The 19,773-nt window shown below is 45.9% G+C and overlaps 1 protein-coding gene across 2 annotated transcripts in view; it reads left to right on the top strand.

The window, feature by feature from the left end:
• The window catches only part of NHSL1 (NHS like 1), a 150,248-nt gene that overhangs the window by 108,372 nt on the left and 22,103 nt on the right, over positions 1 to 19,773 (top strand). The window contains exons 4-5 of one of the 2 annotated variants that reach the window (XM_075554476.1): positions 12,744 to 12,936; positions 17,104 to 17,235. In XM_075554476.1, the coding sequence (XP_075410591.1) occupies positions 12,744 to 12,936; positions 17,104 to 17,235 (325 nt within the window). The remainder of the gene's footprint in view (positions 1 to 12,743; positions 12,937 to 17,103; positions 17,236 to 19,773) is intronic. The other variant, XM_075554477.1, reaches the window with a different exon arrangement.

Consider the following 19,773-nt stretch of genomic DNA (forward strand, 5'->3'; position numbering starts at 1 on the left):
GATTGTGAGCACGGGACAGGACAGACAGTGCTTCACTGCTGTGCAGAGGGCGGCTGTGAAATGAAAGTGACCCAACAGCCCACAGAGACATTAGCAGCACTATAATTAATACTTAGAAGTCAATAAATCCTTGTCCACATAGGGAATTTAAAAGATATAATAGGAAAAATCTGTTTAAAATATCTATAACAAAAGTAGTGATAAATGTAGTAAGAAAAGCACAAGAGTGTCATGAAGAAATGTGAGAAGACTGTGTTGTCGTTGTTAGGTGCCATCCCATCAGTTCCGACCCATCCGACTCTGGGCACAGCAGAATGAAGTGCTGCCCTCCCGGTGCCACCCTCCCAGTGGCTCCTATGCTTGTATTCAAACATAGCGCACTATGAAAGAATACAATTGAAATTTGAATCAGTGTCTAGATATGCCATGTGCTAAGATAGAAGAACTCAACATCAAAGAGCCGGCAGTTCTTCAGTAGCTTGGTTCCTCTTGGGTTAGTTGGAGAATTTGCTTCATTGTCTTTAAAAGGAGGGAAGAGGACTGGTCAGTTGGTGCCAAGCAGACGGCGAGCAAGGGGAACTGGTATTGAAATGGAGAGTCAGGAATTGCGCTAGTGCGGCCCCTGGATATGCAGACCAGTAGACCAGACTATTGAAAGCCATGTAAAGCCCAGAAACAGAGCTAGAGTGTGTGTGTCGTATTTGTTATGTGGTCAGGTTGTCACTGGAAAGCAGTCCCTGTAAAAGGAACTCCTAGCCAAGAGTTCCCCAGGTTGAGACCAAGACTCCTAACTCCAATCCAAGGTCGTAAAATCCCTCGAGCAGTTGTGATCATTGTAAATATCCAGTACATAAAAAGTCCAGTTTTTCTTAATTCTGTCGAGAACCACTTTCCTTCTATTTCCTTGGCAACTGTGGGGATGGGCGAGGTGGTGAGGAAAACAGCAGGAAGTAAGAACACACATGTGGGTTAACCAAGGCTTTGGCTACGAAGTTCTTACCTCCAACAGGATATTTATAATGAAGGGTGTCTAATTTGTGATCAGCAAATATTCAGCATCCATGATGCACTTAGAACAGAACCACTCTCCTAAAATGGGCATTGCTATGAAGGCGAAGGGCATGTAAATCAGGAAGGGTCGTCTGTGCTGGTCACTGATACTGGCTAGTCTTGAATAATTCTTCTAATTATCCAAATGCCGACCACTCCCCAGATGGGAGTCCACAATGTGCTTGGGGAATGAAGAACTATCTCTCACTGATGAGATCTCGATATGTTTTTTAAAAGTGCTGCACATGCACAGAAACCACTGACTACAACAGGAATTGGAAATCCCACAAATTACCTTTTATTAACAAAGCCAAAGGGTAAGTTGTTGCTTTAGGAGTGTTCTAGTGTACACACACACACACACACACACGTACACACACACACACGGCAGTGTTTACCTACACCAGGCACTGTCAAAGAGGTTATTCAGGTAACTGAAGGAAGTTCAGCTTTAGATGCCAAAATACTTCCTGTGAGTTCAGAGAGAACTTCTGCAACTGCCTGGGTTGGGGGTTCCACTTGGTGTCCTCACTGAATCAGGAAAACAGTCACAGAGGCCCCTTTGTCTCCGCAGAAAGGATGTCATTCACAAGTTACTCAATCTCTTACCTAAAATCCACCTGCAAGGGGATGAAACCGATGGGGATTCAGGGCAATAAATGGCTGGCTTTCATGGCACTGATGGAAGCTGAAATTTTCTGGCTTATTTCCTGTTAGACTTTGAACAGGCATCTCAAGTTCGGCTGTAGGCCTCATTAAATTAAAAAAAATTAATTGAAGGAGGACCTTACAAAGAGAGGGGAGCAGTCGCCTTGCTGTCCCTTCCCCATCACACCAGGAGACTCAGACTACAGGATGGTGGGAGCACGGGATGAGCCAGCGTGTCCATCTGTCCGTGTTGTACAGTGGTGTGGTCCGTGGCTTCAGTTTCCCCAGCTGGAAGGAAATATGAACCGCATGCTCTGGTCTGCTCAGGACAGTCCTGGTGTGCAGCTGAGGTCCTGTGCAATTATTAATGGCACCCCCTATGACGCTCAATTGGATTTCGATAGGAAATTACATGGTCACCCTAAGCTCTCTTGGAAGTTGATTGTGAGGTTTAAGTGAATTCGTGAATTTAAAGCCTGCAGCACAGCACACGGTACACAGTTTACGCTCAGGAAACAATAATCAGGATTATTAAACTGCTTATTTTCCAACCCAAAGTTCAAAGACAGTGACTAATGGACAATATCTGTCTGGGGGAATGACTACTCCCAATCGTCCTGGGTGTTTCAGTCCCACAGCTAATGTTCTGCTCGAAGCAGTGCCTTGGAGGGGTTTCAGCAGCTACTAAAAATGTTTCTGATTTATTGTGGCTTCACAGGTTGAAGATAAATATATAGCACCTCCCGTTTGTTAGGAACTATTGATATGAATATAATACTTTATAGCCATTTGGGAACATTTTAACAATGAGTTCTGTTTTTCCACAAGGGTTCCTTGCATGAAATTGGTATATTAATAGTAATTTAATAATTCTTGCCATCCTTTAAATGATCAGGAAACTGAGACTCAGAATTAGGAAATGACCTCCCAAAGGTCGCTGAGCCCGGCCAGATTTTGTATTCCATTTCTTTGTAGCGCACCATGTCGTTAAACAGAGGGACAGGATTACTAAGCCACCCACGGCTCTTCTCATTAGGCCCACCACCACTGTCATCTCTCGTCCCGTTGTTGACGTATCATTCACATTCATCCAGTCAGCAGCCCCTCTCCCCCAATACATCCCTGAAGTGCTCTTCGGCGTCAGTGTACAGACACAGTCTAGAAAGCATCTTTGCTGGCTCTGAATGCAGTTACTTGGTATTGAGTCTCATTGGGCGCGTCACTTCAGGGCATGGGGAACACTTGGGAGTGAGTGTGAACTCCATGTGCTCATTGCTTTGCCCAGTAGGGTACCCCATTACTTTCCCATGATGGGACCTCTCACTTCCTGGTCTTTGTGCACGTAAACCATGAAGGGTGTCTTCTGTAACCGTTTCGGTTTTGGGTTCCTCACAATTCATGACACTGTAATGAGGCATTATTCACATACGCCCTCCCTTCTAGGAGCCATGGTGGTGTAGTGCTTCCATGTTGGACTGCTAACTGTCAGGTCAGCAGTTCAAAACTACTAGCCCGTCTATGGAAGAAAGATGGACTTTCTAATTTCCTAGAGTTGTAGTCTCAAACTCACAAAGGCAGGTCTACCCTGTCCTATAGCATCGCTATGGGTTGGTATTGACTCAATTGCAGTGAGTGAATGAGTGAGAGAAAGAGAGAGAGAACATGCGTGCCTCTACCCTTTTGGGATTGGGAGGTGGGGGGTGCTGGGGACCAGGACACAGCATCGTTGTTATGTTGTTCTCTGAATTCCAACATGGCACCAAGCACTTGACACAAGGAGGGGTTCACACAACTCATGGCAATGATGTAAGCTACCTTTGATTATGCACATATAACCAGTGAGAAGAATTTATCTCAAAGAGATTAGGTCCTGGCCTAAGATCACTGAGCTTTTAAATACTGAACCCAAGAAGTTTCTTTCTTAAACAGATTTATTGAGGTATGATTAAGAAAAACTAAGCAGTATGTAGTTGATGTACAGTTGGACACATTTTAACCTACCATATGTACTCGAATATAAGCCGACCAGAGTATAAGCCGAGGTACCTAATTATGACCTGGGAAACCAGAAAAACTGATCGACTCCAGTATAAGCCTAGGGTGGGAAATGCAGGATGTGAATTAACACAGAGACCAGAGGGGAGAGATGGAGCGCAGCCACAGACACATCCTTACCAGTTCAGAGCCGGGGTAAGTGAATCACTACGGGTGCTTCTGCGAATTGCAGCTGTCCACGTCATAGGATGGCTCTGATTGGTTAGATGTGAGTAAACAAACATTCAAAGCCCTGCAATGTCAGTGGGGCTTTGAATGAACAGCGGAGGAACGGCAATCACCCGCGAGATGTTACACCTCACTGAGGTACCACTGACCCGTGTATAAGCCAAATCCCAGTTTTTCAGGATAGTTTTGTGCTGAAAAATTCAGCTTATACACGAGTATATATGGTGTGTACACACACATAAAACCGTTGCAACTATTAAGATCTTGAACCTACCCATCACCCAAAAATGAAGCTAGGGCTCAAATCCAGATGTCTGTCTTTGAAGCCCATGATTCTTTCTTATTGGGCATATTGAAATGATGATTTTGAAGCCTTTTACAACCCATTTGTTCAAGGATGAATAATGAGCTGTGTACGTGTCTGTCTGTCTGCATTGCACATGCACAAAGCCTGTGCCTCAAACTTCCAGCTTTAAGGTGGACATCCACACTCGCTGGCATCAGCCATTCCCTGAGGGCTACATTCATCTGTGGTCCAGACAGACACATGAGACACTTACCCAGTGTTGGCAAAGTGCAAGCCAGTATTACTTCTAAAAAGTAAACTGTAAGCCATAACAACCGACTCTCTCAAGAAGAAACACGTGCCGTTGTTGTTGACTGCCAGCGAGTCTGTTTCAAGTCCTAGCAGCCCCATGGACAACAGGCCAGCCATCCCACTCCACTGCAACCCTCTTGAAGGGGCACTGGCTCTTCTTCACTGACCAGCTGTTTTGTGTTTTACCTCCTGATGACATGTCTCAGAGACATGAGATGAAGACTCACTCTTCTCACTTCCAAGGGCATTCCGGCTGTATTTGAGTGGGTGGCAGTTCCTTGCCAACACTCTCATGCCAAGGCATCCATTCTTACATGTCCTGAGCCATTGCCCGGCTGTGCCACGCACAGGAAGGCATTGAAAATCAATGCCAGGGTTAGAGTCACACACACCTTTTCCTCAAAGGGACATCTCTGCTGTGGAACACTTGAAAGAAGTCTTGTGCAGCATGAGTGGATATTTTACCTCACTGAGATGAATGCATTTTACAGCATCGACGCGTCTTGGAGGCATAATGGTCAATGAATTGTACTGAAAAGAACATGGTACTGTTTTTATGAAGGCCTAAGCACATCTAAACATGGACTGTGGACATAGCTATACACAGGCATACAGATAAAAATGTAAGAGAATGGTTAATGAATATTCAGAGCAGTATTTAGCTTGGGGGGAGGGCAGGCATTAAGATGGAATCAAGGCGGTGGGATGAGATCGGGGAGTTTGCGTGGCAGTGTGTTCTATCATGGATTGGGTAGTGAGTATTGCTGGGGTAGTATTACCTAATTTCTTATACTAAGAAGATAATTTTTAAAAATATATTAATATCAGTCTAAGCACTCACTAAATATTTTCTGTCTTTTAAGAAATATCTTTATATTTAATTAGAGTATGAGTATTTAAATTATCATCTTTGTTGGTGTGATTATCACCCACCCAAACCGAACTCACTGCCATCAAGTTGATTCTGACCCACTGTGACCTTGTAGGACAGGGAAAAGCTGGCTCTTTGGGTTCTGAGACGTTCAATCTTTATAGAAGCAGGCAGCCTCCTCTTCCTCCTGTGGAGTAGCTGGTTGATTTGAACCAGTGACGAAGCTTTCTACTCTCATAAAGAGTTACAGTTTTGGAAACTCTGTCGGATGGGGTCACTCACTATGAGTTGGAATCGACTTGATGGCAGTTAGTTTACTTGGGGGTGGGGGGTCGCCCTATTACTAACATGGTCCTTTTCCAGGACTGGGCTCTCCTGATAACATGCCCAGACTACTTGAGACAAAGTCTCAACATTCTCCCTTCTAAGGAGCATTTGAGCTGCACTTCTCCCAAGACCTATTTGCTCCCTTACTGGCAGTCCATGGGAGATGTCACTTCCTTAACGCAGCCTTCTAGCCACAATCTCTTTTGTGATGTGTTGTCAATTCTAGCCTCTTTCCCCTGCATCCAGCATCCCGTTTTAGAGGGAGTTCTGTGTTAAACTGATGGACAGGATTAAGGTCGGGTGTATCCCTTACTAGAGAGTGTGACTGTCTCACCCTTCCTTTCCTGGGGGAAGGTTGGTTGGCTGAAAGACCCAAAACCACCTCCTGCGGAGCCTTCCTTTTGTGACTTCCACTTCCTGCCTGAGCTTTGGTCCGAGCAAGATCTGCTTCCGGACATTTTTGGCTTCTGGCTCTCGACCCTGCGTTGGCTCGCCTCTGTCTGACCTTTGGATTTGGGACTTCACAGCCCCTGAAATCACGTGAGAGATTTCCTTAAAGCTTTGTGGGTTTCTTGTGGGCTGTTAACAGCGGCTCGTGGCACCCAGGGCTGTGAGGGAATATGTGACGAGAAGGAGTGGTAGCTGACCTTCATGAAAAGGGAGCAAAAAGCCTTCCAGAAAGCTTGCCTTTGGGACGTCGCTAATCTCCAACCAATCTCCACACCATGGAATTGGTTCTGAATCATCGGGCTCCGAGAGGACAGTAGAATGGCCTCGTGGGTTTCTGGGAATGGCACTCCTTATGGGAGCAGAACGCCTCATCTTTCTCCCTCACAACAACTGGTGGTTTTGAACTGCTGATCTTGGGGTTAGCGCCCCAACACAACCAGCACTCTACCACCAGGGCTCTCTAGTCTGGTATGGACGCTTCTCCAAGAAATTACTACCAAAGCAACACTTAATAAATACTGCCTGTGGGAACCAGATTTCTGAAAATACCTCTCTATGGAATTCTGATATAAAACACTGAAAGTACCGGGTAGCAGACCTTCTTTTGTATTTTAAAATTCATTAATCAGACACTGAATGCCTACTTTTTGCTAGGCATTCCTCTGTGAGCTAGGAATTGAAAAACCCAAACTCTACCCTTATAAAACATTTTCCTGAGAGAAGGTAAACAATACGCGTAAACTATGTGTGGTTGTGGTAAATACTAAAGGGGAAAAAAGCAGGAAGGGTAGAGGATAACAATGGTGGAGAAGAAGTTGAAATTGTAATAGGTGATCAGATAGGTTCTGAATAAAAAGGGTGTTCTTACACCAATCGCTGGAGAGAAAGAGCGCTGCGTCTTCCTGTGTGGTTGTCTAAGGAAAGGAAACAACATTCCAGGTGCATTTGGGGACGACAAAGAGCTAGGTGGGGCTTGATGTGGCTGAAAAATCAAGAATGGTGGAGCGTGTGGATGGAGAGGGAACAGGAGGGCTGCTTTGTGTCCCTTGTAGTTCAGGATTAGGTCTTAGGATGGTTGGAGGAGTCATTGACACAATTTGACTGACTGATATCAAAGAACTTCTGGCGACTGTGTCAAGAACACTGTGAGAAAGGACGGGGGACACGGGCTGGTCACAAGGGCAGAAGCACTGAGGCAGTTTAAAAGGCTGATATAATAATCTAGCACGGTTGACTAGCCACCGCAAGGGAGTCATCATAATGTGCCCTGTCCCTGCTGTCAGCATAAACACCGGAGGGACGGCGGCCAGCCTGACTTGTTCATTTTTCCGCAGTAACCTGTGGGGTTATTTCACAGCCCGATTTGCATCAAGCGTTATCTGTACCTGCCCGTCTGCGGCATTTCCTTGGAAAGGAAGGAGTCTTTTGTCTAATGGATTCTCTTTATCATGGTCCTACTGGAACCGTCCCTGGTGCCCACCCAGGGCAAGAGAGGCTCCCGACAAGGACCGTGCCGTTGTGATAGTGATGGATTCTGACCCTGTCAAGAGAGGAACAGTAGGTGCGTGGGGCTGCGGGGCACCGTGGGAGGAGAGGACGGTTGTGATAGCGTCCCTCCCCGCCTTCACTGGTGTCACCGTTACAGGGAGCCGCCGCTCCGCTAGGAACCTTACTGGTCCTTCTGGTCGACCTCAACTCGGTTAGAAATTGCTGCTTTTCAGAACAGTTTTGTTGGCACATAAGTCACATACAATTCAGTGTCTGAAGCACGAGAAGAGTTCCGCAGTCCTCACCACGACCCGTTGCAGAATGGTGTCTTCATTCTTGTATGTACTGTATTTAGTCCCATTTCTCCCCAACCACCCCACCACACCCCCGAGAAACCACTTAGGAAACGACTCTACAGATTTCCCTATCCTGGATTTCACATACCTAAAACATTAAACCAAAAAAACCAACATCAACAAAGTGAAACAAAAAACCTCAATCAAAAGAAAGCAGAAAATAGGAAAAACGAGGGCCAGATTTTTTCTCTTCTCCTTTTGAATGCTTGTGTCATATTTGTGTTGCCTTAAAAACATGTGCTTCTGTTAGAGGGCTGGAATCGCCAATTAATTAATTAATCAGATTGGGATTCAACCTCACATGTGACATTTTACGCATTGGGATGGAATGCTCAAACAAAATTAATTTTAATTTCCGTGTATGCTGTGGTGCTGCAGGTTACCTTGTCGGGCAGCGAACCCCAAGGTCAGACTTTCAGGCCTGCCAGCCACCCGAGGGAGCAAGACAAAGTCTCAGAAACCCTGTCAGAGGGGCACTCTCGGTTGGCAGTGAGTCAGCTCTGCAGTTACAGCCCCCCTGTAGGGGGCGCTGATAACACTGGGTTAAGTGCCAGGCTGCTAACACAAGGTCAGCAGTTCAAACCCACCAGCTGCTGCTGTAAGGATTCCGAAAACCATACTCGCTGCCCTCGAATTGATTCCAAATCACAGGGACCCTGTAGGACAGAGTAGAATCGCCCTTGTGGATTTCCAAGTGTGTAACTATTTTTTAACCCCAAATGTTATTTATTTAATATAATCATCATAAGGGTGCAAATCGAGACTTACCGTATATCCTCGAGTATAAGGTGACCCAAATATCAGCCAAGGCACCTGATTTCACCACAAAAACTACATTAAAAATGTGCTGGAAAAATGCTGCTTATGCACCAGTATATGCAGAAATTTAAAAAACAAATGACACCACAGCTGAAGATAGAGTTCTACACAGAAATCAATGGCAGGAAGGACAGACATCTACTGAAGAGAAGACCCTTCCACACAGACAGGGTGGATCAGGTCTCTTGGCTGAGTAGGTTTCCCGCAGGTATTTCTTAAAGGCTGTGGGGTTTTCCCAGAGCTCAGCAGCGTGCCTGTTCAGAGGGCTGTCGATGTTGGGCTCTCCCAGAAGCTCTGCGTGGAGAGGAGGCTAGTCCTGGCGTCACACAGGGTAGACCACATGGCCTTCAGGATGTCCAGGCAGATGTTCCCCTCAGTGTCCACGTTGGGGTGGCAGTAGGGGGTGAGGAACTTCACTGTGGGCGCATTGTAGGGGCAGCCACTGGGGAACCCCAGGGCGAGTTTCCACCTCAGGTCTTCAGAGAAGGTGCCAGGTGCTCCGTGGATAGTCCCTACCCACTTGAGAAGGTTGTCTGCTTGGGGAAGGCAGAGACTCCTTTGTCACCAGACATCATGAGGGTCATCAGCCCCTGCTGGGCTCGGCTCAGACACTGGCTGCAGCTGGTTCTCGGCTTGGGGAGGCCATTCGCTTGGTGCTGGTAGACAGGATCTCGGGAGACTGTCTGGCAATGGCAATGGCATTGTGAAGACTATTTAGCAGACTAGAAAGCCCCATCTTGCTCGTGCGGAGTGGCTATGGCTGACCTCGTGGTTAGGTAGTCCTGGAAGAGGCGGAATTGCTCCACAGCCGTTTATCTGCTCCCTAAGGGCTTTGGTTCATGTGCACCCGAGGACTTTGTACCACTGGGGCTCCTGAACTTAGGGGTAAGATGCACCACCACCCCCAAACAAAATAAGAAGCAAACAAACAACTCGTTGCCATTGAGTCCCTTCTGATTCTTACCGACCCTGTAGGTGACGGGGTGGCACGGCCCCGTGGGTTTCTGAGACTGTCCATTTTTCTGTGAGCAGAAAACCTCGTCGTTGTCGGGTGGACTAGCTGGTGGGGGTGAACTGTTGGCATGTGGATAGCAGCCCAGCCCTTTGCCACCAGGCTTCCTCACTTAAAGTTAAGGGTGAGAAGAATATGTGCTGGCAGTCAGTGGAGCAGCAGTGTCACAACTGAGACAAAGCTGGCAAGACGTCCTTGAACCCCAGTGTGGTTTGGCTGCTGCTACTGACCACGCCACTCCTCCGACTGTCTTCTAAGGGTCCGTTTGAGCTGTAAGAGGTCTACCAGAATGTCATCGTGCATTCCTGGCCACAGTGAAATTTTGTTTCATGATAAGGTGCCAATGGCCTCTGTTTAGTTTATCAGTTGAGTTTATCTCTCAGTTCATTTACAAACATTATCTACATTTTTCTTGGATGGCAAAGAAAATATGTCATATGTTGTGTGTATTAGGAGTAGGAAGTGAAGCATCTATGGCAATATCTGGTTATGTCATTTCTTTTCTATTTTTATTTCCACATTGCCTTTGTTTGCCACTTTGGATGAAAGTGAATGAACAAAACAGGTACTTGTTTGGGATTCTTGATTTTGTTGTTGTCAATGACCACCACATTGGAATCCAGACTATTTCGCCATTGGAAGGATTCCCACCTGGATGACCTCTTACAATCCTGACAGTGACCCTGTGGGGTCGAGAAGCTGGGCAGAAGAGCCCCATTTTGCAGGGACTCAGGACCAGCTCAAGACCACATGCATGCCCAAGGGTAGGATCAATCCACTCAAATTCTTAAATTCTTAGTGTAGGGCATTATCCCAACCCTAAACCATTTCCTGAGCTCCCGTGCAGCCCCGCGTGAGGCTCACATAGTTACAGAGTGAATATATGTGTTTCGATGACTTTACTGTTTCCTAACTGACATAGCGCTTGAGCTTTCTTAGAAACGCACTTCTGCAAGTTTTGGGTTTTATTTCTGTTTTTATCCTGTGTCCTCTTAGAAGCGTGCAATAAGTCCAGAGAGGCGCCAAAACATGTTCTTCGGAAGTAGATAAAACCCCCCCAAACACAATGTTGAGGGAAAGAAATCAGAATGTATGGCATGATTCCTTTTATATAAAGTTCAAATATGGCAGAACTAAGCTGAGGTCTTCAGAGCCAGCCTAGCAGTGACCCTCGTTTGGAGGATGTGTGGCGGGTGGGAATGCTAGGGCTACACCTGTGCCCTTTGGGGCCATTCACTGAGCTCTTCTTCTCCAGCAAAACACTGTTTTCCAGTGCCTTAGTTTCATAAGCGGCTCAGGGCCAGTGAGTCAGTTCTGACTCATCATAACCTGAGGTCCAATGGACCCACTCCCCAGTCCTGTGCCACGCTCGCAGTTGGTGTGTTTGGGCCCATTGCTGCTGCCTCAGTGTCAGGGCAGCTTCTTGAAAGTCGTCTTCTTTTCTTCTGACCTCGACTGGACCAAACATGATGCCCTTTCCCCGGGGCTGGTGTCTCCTCATAACCTGTCCCAAGTAAGTGAGGCCATGCCTCGCCAGCCTCGTGTCTAAGGTGCACTCTGTCCATTCTTCTTTCAAGACTTCGTCGATCGGGCAGGCAACGGTTCTTCCTTGGCCATCCTTATACCTTCTTCAGCATTTGCGTGCCTATGAGGTGATTGAAAACACATTAGTCTGGCTTGGGACAGGTGTACCTGTCTCCTAAAAGTGATATCAGTCTCATGTAGCAGAATGTCCCAATGCCATACATCCCTTGACTTCTTGGCTGATGGTTCCACTGTGCGCATTGATTGTGGATCCAAGTAAAATGAAATCTTTAACACACACACACACACACACACACACCCCAATCTGTTAGGATGATGTCTATTGGTCTAGCTGTAAGGATTTGTTGTGCTTGTTTCCACTGAGTTGCAGTCCATCCTGAAGGCTGCAGTCTTGATTTCTACCAGCAAGTGCTTCCGTGACGTGGCAGCCCAGTGTAAATGCTATGGACGTGATGTGCTGTTGGTCCATATTGTGTATTATTCACTGCCGTTTCCCCACCACAGTCCCCCCGCTCCCCTTCACCCTCTGTTGCGATGTTGACTTCTGAGCAGACCAAGCTTTGAGCCCCGCGATTCCTTGTTACAGAACCAGCTGCAGTGGGGCTGTGGTGAATCACGCCCATCCTGACATACTTGCCTAAACAGCTTTCTTGGGTACATGTTTTAAGGTGGTGTGGAAGAACAGCACCGAAGAAGGGCTCTTCAGTGAGAACGTTAATCTGTATCAAAACAGACACGGCCAGAAATGTTCCCATGGAATTCTGATAAGGCTCAGCGCAGGGCTGTCGTCAGCTCCTTAGAGTTTAACAATTTCACACTGATTTCACCGCCTCCCCCTCCACCACCACCATATAAGTGGTTTCAGAAAAGTATAAATAGTCGAGCAACAAATAGCTTGTTTCATTTTAGAGATGTCTCTCGGGTCAGAGCCTGAAGTCTGTCCGATCGGAGCTAGTCATTACTTGGAGCAAAAGCCGAAATTTTAATAAGAATAAAAGTGGGCATGATGTCTCTCAGGACTTCTGCTGCCTGTCAGGGCTTCTAATGCCAGAGTAAGTCCACATGCTTCCTGACCACAGGAAATGCAAGAAAAACGGGAAGGGCTTGCAAGATTTTGTGGATCAGCAAAGCCTTTGCTGTGCTCAAGGCTGAGCCCTTTCGGCCCGCGTGAGTCCCATGTGATGGGTCCTATTCAAGATGACAAACCATTCTCTCGACAGTCATTGCTGCTTGTCCTGAAGGTGACTGATTTGGGCTTGATTTTAATCTTCCTTGTTGTTTACAAGTAATATGTTTTTCGAATGTACCTGTCATCCATTTACCTCTGTGGGCTTTTCTTTCTTATCCCCCCTGTAGTGTTCTGTCTCATCCTCGGAGGAGGAAAGGCATATTTCCATCAGGAGACCTAAAACGCCCACTTCAGGTGATTTCTCCGACCTTCACACTCACACAAACTGGACCAAGTCACTTCCACTGCCAACGCCAGAGGAGAAGATGCGGCAGCAAGCCCAGGTAGTCCAGGCGGATGTGATTCCAATCAACGTCACAGGTACGCTTTCTGTGCAGACAGGGTCCGAACGTACTTAGAGAGTGACGGCAGCTTTGGGCGGTTACATGCTTTGGGCGTTGCATGTGCACATCAAGAAAAATAGCTGTGGTCCAGTTTCATGACCTGTGTGTAAGGAAGGCCATGCTGAAACATGTGTGTTGCATCTGTGTGATTTGTATATTGCTTGTGAGATTAGAAAGCTAAATGCTCAGTGATACGTGGCCAGCTTTCTGTAACCAAAGCTTAGGGTCAGAGAATTTGAGGGTTCGTGTGTCTATCTTTAAAAAATAATTAATTCGTTTAAAAAAAAGATTCATAATGTTGCATATGAACATTTTCTAACTCTTGATCTGAGAAAGAAATATTTCTCTTTTTATGGGGGGTGTTATTTTAAGGAATATTCAGAGATCTAAACAACTAATTAAGTGATAGATTTGTGATGCTTCCAGATGATAGATTTTCTTACTTTTCTCAAGTAGAAAACGGAAAAAAATTGTGTGACAGGAAAATACTAAGTGAAGTAACACTATGAGCATATAACAACATTATTTAAAACATGTAAGACAATGGCACACTTACATTTTGATACCCAATATCAGAATTCTAGAATCACCAAGAAAAAAGTCAGTCATTCAGAATATTACATTTTTAGAACCTCTTCCACTGGAACTTGCCAAGCCTGAAATTCAGGTTCTTTGGCAGTCCGTCCTTAGTCTTGAGTCACCTGTGGTGATTCATGGAACAGGTTACAAAGGACAGCCAGCTCAAAGATGACCTTTCACAGATTTAGACAACCCGTGGAAAGATACAAACCTGGTTCTGCTTTGTCACGTCCACTGCCCAGAAAACGGTTTGGCCTAATGATTTGTACAGTGTACGAAATACAAATTAGTCGTGTTAAGAGTTTAGAGCTTCAGCCTAACACATAGATTACTAATAGCCATCCTTCATCATCAGTCCATACAGAAGATGGCCCATAGGTCCAGAACTAAAAATGTCAGAAACTCAGGTAGGGCACGTTTTCACTAGAAATTAGGATGAAAGGTGACAGCATTCCTGGGACTGCTGGTGAAAACTGGTTGCTGTTTGCCATGGCTTGGATGAGTTTGGAAGGGGCGAATAGCGTTTTAGTAGTTAATGACATTTTATTAAAAAACAAATTGTAAGCTATTTAAAAGTTATCTTTAAAACTTGCTCTTGAATTCCGTAGACATTTTCATAAATAAGTGCATCATTTATTTTAAATTCCATGTGCATCTTTCCTAAGTCTTAAAGAAAACATGGCACTTTAATCCATTTGCATTCCAAATAACAACATTGAACTTTCAAAATGTAATCACATTCTATTCTAAAGATTATACCTCTTTTGTAGCCGTGTTTTAGAACAAGGTTTGTTCTTTATCGCTGTACTAAATAAATGGGCACATATTTCCTATAAAAACATTAGTTATAGTATTTGATTGAGTAAATGCAGCAGTGTAATTACATTATGTGTGATTAAGTGCCTCCGAAATAATATAACAAGATTGTGCCGTGCAATGTGATAACCCTTAATGGAAGTAAAGTAAAATGAATTACCATGGGATTAGGGCGTTTAAAATAGAATAACTAGAGATTCAAGGATAACGGATTATTTGTGATGATGGACATGCTCGTCACGGAGCATGGCACTTCTTTAAGTTTTAATTCTCCTCTGTTTGATGACGAGGTGGATCCGAATCACACGGGGTGGGTTTGTACACATGAAAAGTAATAACAGAAAGCTTAAAAGGAGAAGATGAATGACAAACGAATGAGCAATCGCCATTCTGTCAAAGTGCAGTTTGATTTTGATTTTCTTACAGCTTACAGAAATGTAGAAATTAGGTCTAATGGGTAGTTGGATATGTCTTGATCCATTTTCTCTATCTCTAGGTACACACATATTGTCTCCCAAAGGGACTAGTTTGTTTAATACTCCAGGACACAGGAACATTAAACATACAATGTCAGTGCAGGTGGTTGAACAGACAGAGGTTATACCGTTTCCTGCATGTTGCACATTTTTAAACCCTTGTGAAATAAGAAGGTGGCGTCCTGCAGAGGGGATTGGCATGTGCTCATTTATTTTGGTGAGCACTAATGCTGTGCTTCGATGTCCCGGAAGGTTCAGCAGGAAAAATATCAAGAGATACATTATTTTAAAGTCAGAGTGAAGCTCCCCAGGCAAAATATAGAACACCAAACATAGGTTACTGCTGGCTTAAAGATGGATGTGTCATTCCTTTAGGTTAGAAATCTAGCCGTTGAGGACAAGCGGAAGCTGTGTAAAACAAAATGTACTTACATGCAAATTTGCTCCCACCTTTGCCACATAAGGTAGCAGCTCTTCCACCTGGAAGGACAGTGGGGGAGCTGTGGTGAACAGTTCTCACGAACTGGCTTTGCACTGAAGTTTGAGGTAGCTAGCACATTTGAAAGAGTGGCCATGACCGGCGAAGCCCTGATTCAGTGCAGTGAAACGATTAAATTCCTTTCAAGTCAGTAGATAGGATTGGGGGCCACGTGTTGAGCTGAAGGCCATCAGGGATACTGGCATGAGTCCTTCCCTCAAGCACAGGGAAGGCCTGTTTCCTAGGTCATGAAGCAAGCAGGAGAGGTGGGCATCTTCAGTGGTGTATGTCTTAGCTGCTCATCTCATGGTTTGCTTCCTAATTCCTTGGTGCGTGGGTGGCTTGATCTTTTCTTTCCTGAAGGAACCACAGCTGGAGACTAAATGCAACTTCCTACCAATGTCCCCCAGCACCCACCCCTTCTTAATTTCTTAACAGAAGACATTACGTTTTGCTTTCAGGCAGAGGACTAATGACCTTTGAAGCCATCACTTGCCCCTAACTCGCCATTTAGCCACTGCCCATACTGACCCAGCTACCTTGGTGATGGTGCCCTCTGGCCTCAGTGTCTTCTCTCTCTGGGTCATTTCTACTTACTTTTTCTCCCCCATTATGGACAAATTTGCAAACGTGCGTTCAGTTGGCAAGCAGCTTTGAAAGATTGTTCTTCAGAAGGGTGTTGACCATTTCAGATTGTTTTACCCTGTTTTGCTAGGAGAAGTTCTATTTCCAACATGCTCCTATTAAAACAGAGGCTCTGTTGTATGTGGACCGTCCTATGAACAGGAGCGAGTGTCTCCGCACTTCACTTACTACACGAGCGTGGCCCCGGCTGTGAGATCGGTGTCAGTGTCTGTGTACACACCCACAGAGCGCTCTTGATAAAATTATAATCTTTTTTTTATAAAGAAAGCCAATGTCGCAAAGCTGTCTTTAATGAATTTGACACATCATTTAACACAGATCAGTAGCTAAGCTTGCACACATGACTCTTGTTATGGTTTGTCACGTGTGTTCATCACACAAGCTGATCCGGTAGGAAGGGGACAAGAAAGAACCCTTTGGACATAGCATCCCCGGTTTGATTTCCAGATCACCTGAAATCTCTGGCTTAAAACCAACTTTAAAATGGGGATTGTCAAGCAGCCAGCAGTCTGGCTTTAACCCCAGCTGTGCTACTGGGTCTCATTGCGATCAAAGCACGTTGGCTTGATAAGGCTGTTTTGTTGGAGACTGATGTTCTCCATGCCGTGAAAATGACCGTGGTTCATCCAGATTGCCCCCCTCCTTGGAGGAAAGAACAAAGGCTCTCCATCCCAGAGCTCTGCACAGAGTTTCACTTCCTCCCATAGAACAAGCTGCTCTCCTGGTCTCTGTGTTGGCACGAATCAAATCCATTTACCACCACCACTATGCACACACGGACATAGAGGCATTCTGACAACGGCCGCCGTCCTCCAGTGTTCAAATCGCCCAGAGTCACCCTCCTGGTGTGTGGCCAGCAGATCTGCACTCGCTGCTCTGACTCACCTGAAGTGAGACCTCAGCGCTGCCTTGGGGCGGACAGTCTCCCAGAAATCTGGAAAACAGCCCTACGATGCGAATATGCTTTCTTCTTTCTTTTTTTTTTTTTGTGGCCTTTAGCACCCATCATGATCATCATCACCCTGTGACTGGCTAACCTCATTATTAATACCCTCTTGTCATTGTAAACAAGCTTCTGAAAGAAAGCGCATGGTTTCAGCTTGCTTGGAAGTAACCTGGCTTTGCTTGTTGTTCTACTACTCTGCACTAGGGGAGAATTTCGATCGCCAGGCCAGCCTTCGGCGGTCTCTAATTTACACAGACACACTGGTAAGACGGCCGAAGAAAGTCAAAAGGAGAAAGACTATTACAGGAGTACCTGACAACATACAGAAGGAGCTAGGTATGGCTGATCAGAACTGTATTCCGTTGCCCTGCATCGCTGCCCTGCATGACTGTGCTCCCCTCACGGTGCTACTTATCAAAGCAATACATTCTGATAGCCATGGGGGGCCCCAGCTTCTTTGCTAAATGAGCCCGTAACAATGCATGTAGATGATTTGTTGAATTTAAATGAGAAGGCCGGGGAGGGTGGAAAGCTTGTAGAAAATCTATCGGCTGGCATGTTAGACATTGATCATGCAGTGAGTGTGTCTGCAATTGACCTTCTTTCTCATTTTGATCTTAACTTTCCAAGAATGGGAGCGCTCCCTTTCGGACGCTGGGTTCTGAGAGTGCGGCCTGCTGGGTAGCCTGGCGCTGCTGGCAGAGGCTGCAGCATGAGTGCATGTGACCAGAACATAGCCCTCGCCTGTGTGCTCCATGTTGCTTCGCGCGCTTCCTGTGTGGCGGCCCCCTAGCGTTTTGTGTCTGTGTTTGTCAACTTGTGATAAGCACGAGGAACACAAATTGGGGGTCCGGTGAAGGAGGCTTAGTCCTTGCTCGCCCCTGCAGTTTGCTTCCTCTCTTCACCTGCACTTTGAGTGCTTATTTCATTTCTATTTCGTTATTAACTTCCTCTCCCCGATTCTTTGGGGAGCACATGGGGCCCCTGCAGAGGGCACATGGTGTGGGGGCTCAGGGGCTCTGGCGCCAGACTGCCACTCACTCTAGGGGATCTCGAACAGGTCACTCCACTTCTACAAGCCTCTTAGCTCACTCATAGAGCCTGCCGCGGAGGAGTGTCTGTGGATTAAATGAACTCATTCCTGTGGAGCACTGAGTCAGCAGCCTTGGTGGCATGATGGGTGAAGCACCGGGCTGTCAACCCTGCGGTTGGCAGCTTTGAAACCCCCCAGCTATTTCTCGTTCCTCTGGAGAAAGATAAGACTGGCTGCTTGCATAACGTTTCCTACACCCCAGGAAGTAGTTCTCTGCCCTCAAGGTTCACTCCCCAAACAAAACCACCAAACTCAGTGCCAACCCATAGCAACACCATTGGACACGGTGGCTCCGAGTGTCGGAGACTGGAACTCCTACAGAGAGTAGAAAGCCTCATCTTTCTCCTGAGGAGTGGCTGGTGGTTTTGAACTGCTGACCTTGCCGTCAGCAGCCCAGTGCATAACCACTACGCCACCAGGGCTCTAGTAGAGATCCTGGGAATTCAAATGGACTCGACGTCTAGTGGGTTTGGTATGTGGGAATTTGAAGCGCTTAGGGACCTGACCCTACTATAGATGTAATTACAGTTTTAATTAATGTTGAAAACTTAGTGTCTTTCTTAGAAATTTGCCTATTTGGTCTTAATTCTTTATAGTAAGTGCCAGATGACTACTTGGTATATTTTAGTTCACTTTTGAAGACAAGTAGGTCTGGAATCCCTGAGTGACATAAACAGTTAGGTGCTCAACTCCCCGCTAGAAAATGGGTGATTAAAAACATCCCCTGTGGGATATTGATAAAAATATTGACTTAACTTTTTTGTCTTCTTTTTTGTTATGTTTTGTTCTGCTTTGTTTTGCACATATTATTGTGTACACATGTCTATCTGGACAATCCGGAGGAGAGAACAGTGGGACCGACAGTTCCGGGGGGACACAGGAGAGGGAGAGATGAGGGAAAAGGAACGGGGTGCCAACCAACTCAGGGACCAGGGAAGAAAAAGTGACCTAAAATTGATGGCGAGGAGGGCATAAGATGCTTGTGGGGGCTCAATCAAGGAAAATAGCTGAGAGGAATTACCAAAACCCAAATGAAGGCCAAACATGGTAGTGGGACAGGAGGAAAGTAAAAGGAAATAGAGGAAAGAACTGGGAGGCATAGGACAGCTATATATATAAAGATATGTACATATATTTATTTATAAAGTATAACAGTAGCAGATGGACATTGGGCCTCCACTGGAGTACTCCCTCAATGCAAGAACAATTTGTTCTACTAACACGGCACTCTATGATGCCCTGCCTTGGGCCTCAGTAAAAAGCTCCAGGAATCCAGATGACTTAAAAGTACATTCTTCACGCACATGTGCGTAAGGGTTTGTTAGAAACACGGGCCAGGTGCTTCCACAGGATTGATGAGATCTGTCTTTGGTGCATGTCCTTGGGTGCTGCTGCTGTCGTTAGGTGCCATCAAGCCGATTCATATTCATAGCGACATTAAACACTGGCACCATCTTCACAATTATTGTTCGGTTTGAGCCCCTTGTTGGAGCCACACTGGCAATCCACCTCCTGGAGGGGAGCTCAACCTTTTCTCCGCTGCCCCTCCACTCTACCAAGCATGTGATGTCCTCTTCCAAGGATTGGTCTCTTCTGATGATGTGTCCGAAGTGCCTGAGATGAAGTCACGGTTCCCACTTGTAAGGCGTGTTCTGGGTATGTTTCTTTGCATGATAGATGTGTTTGTTCTTACGGCAGTCTGTGGAACTGTGAGGAATCGTCGCCAACACCATAACTCAAACATATCAACTTCTCCCCAGGCTTCCTTATTAATTTTCCAG

This window comes from Tenrec ecaudatus, chromosome 7, assembly GCF_050624435.1.
Source record: "Tenrec ecaudatus isolate mTenEca1 chromosome 7, mTenEca1.hap1, whole genome shotgun sequence".
NCBI classification, from domain to species: domain Eukaryota; kingdom Metazoa; phylum Chordata; class Mammalia; order Afrosoricida; family Tenrecidae; genus Tenrec; species Tenrec ecaudatus.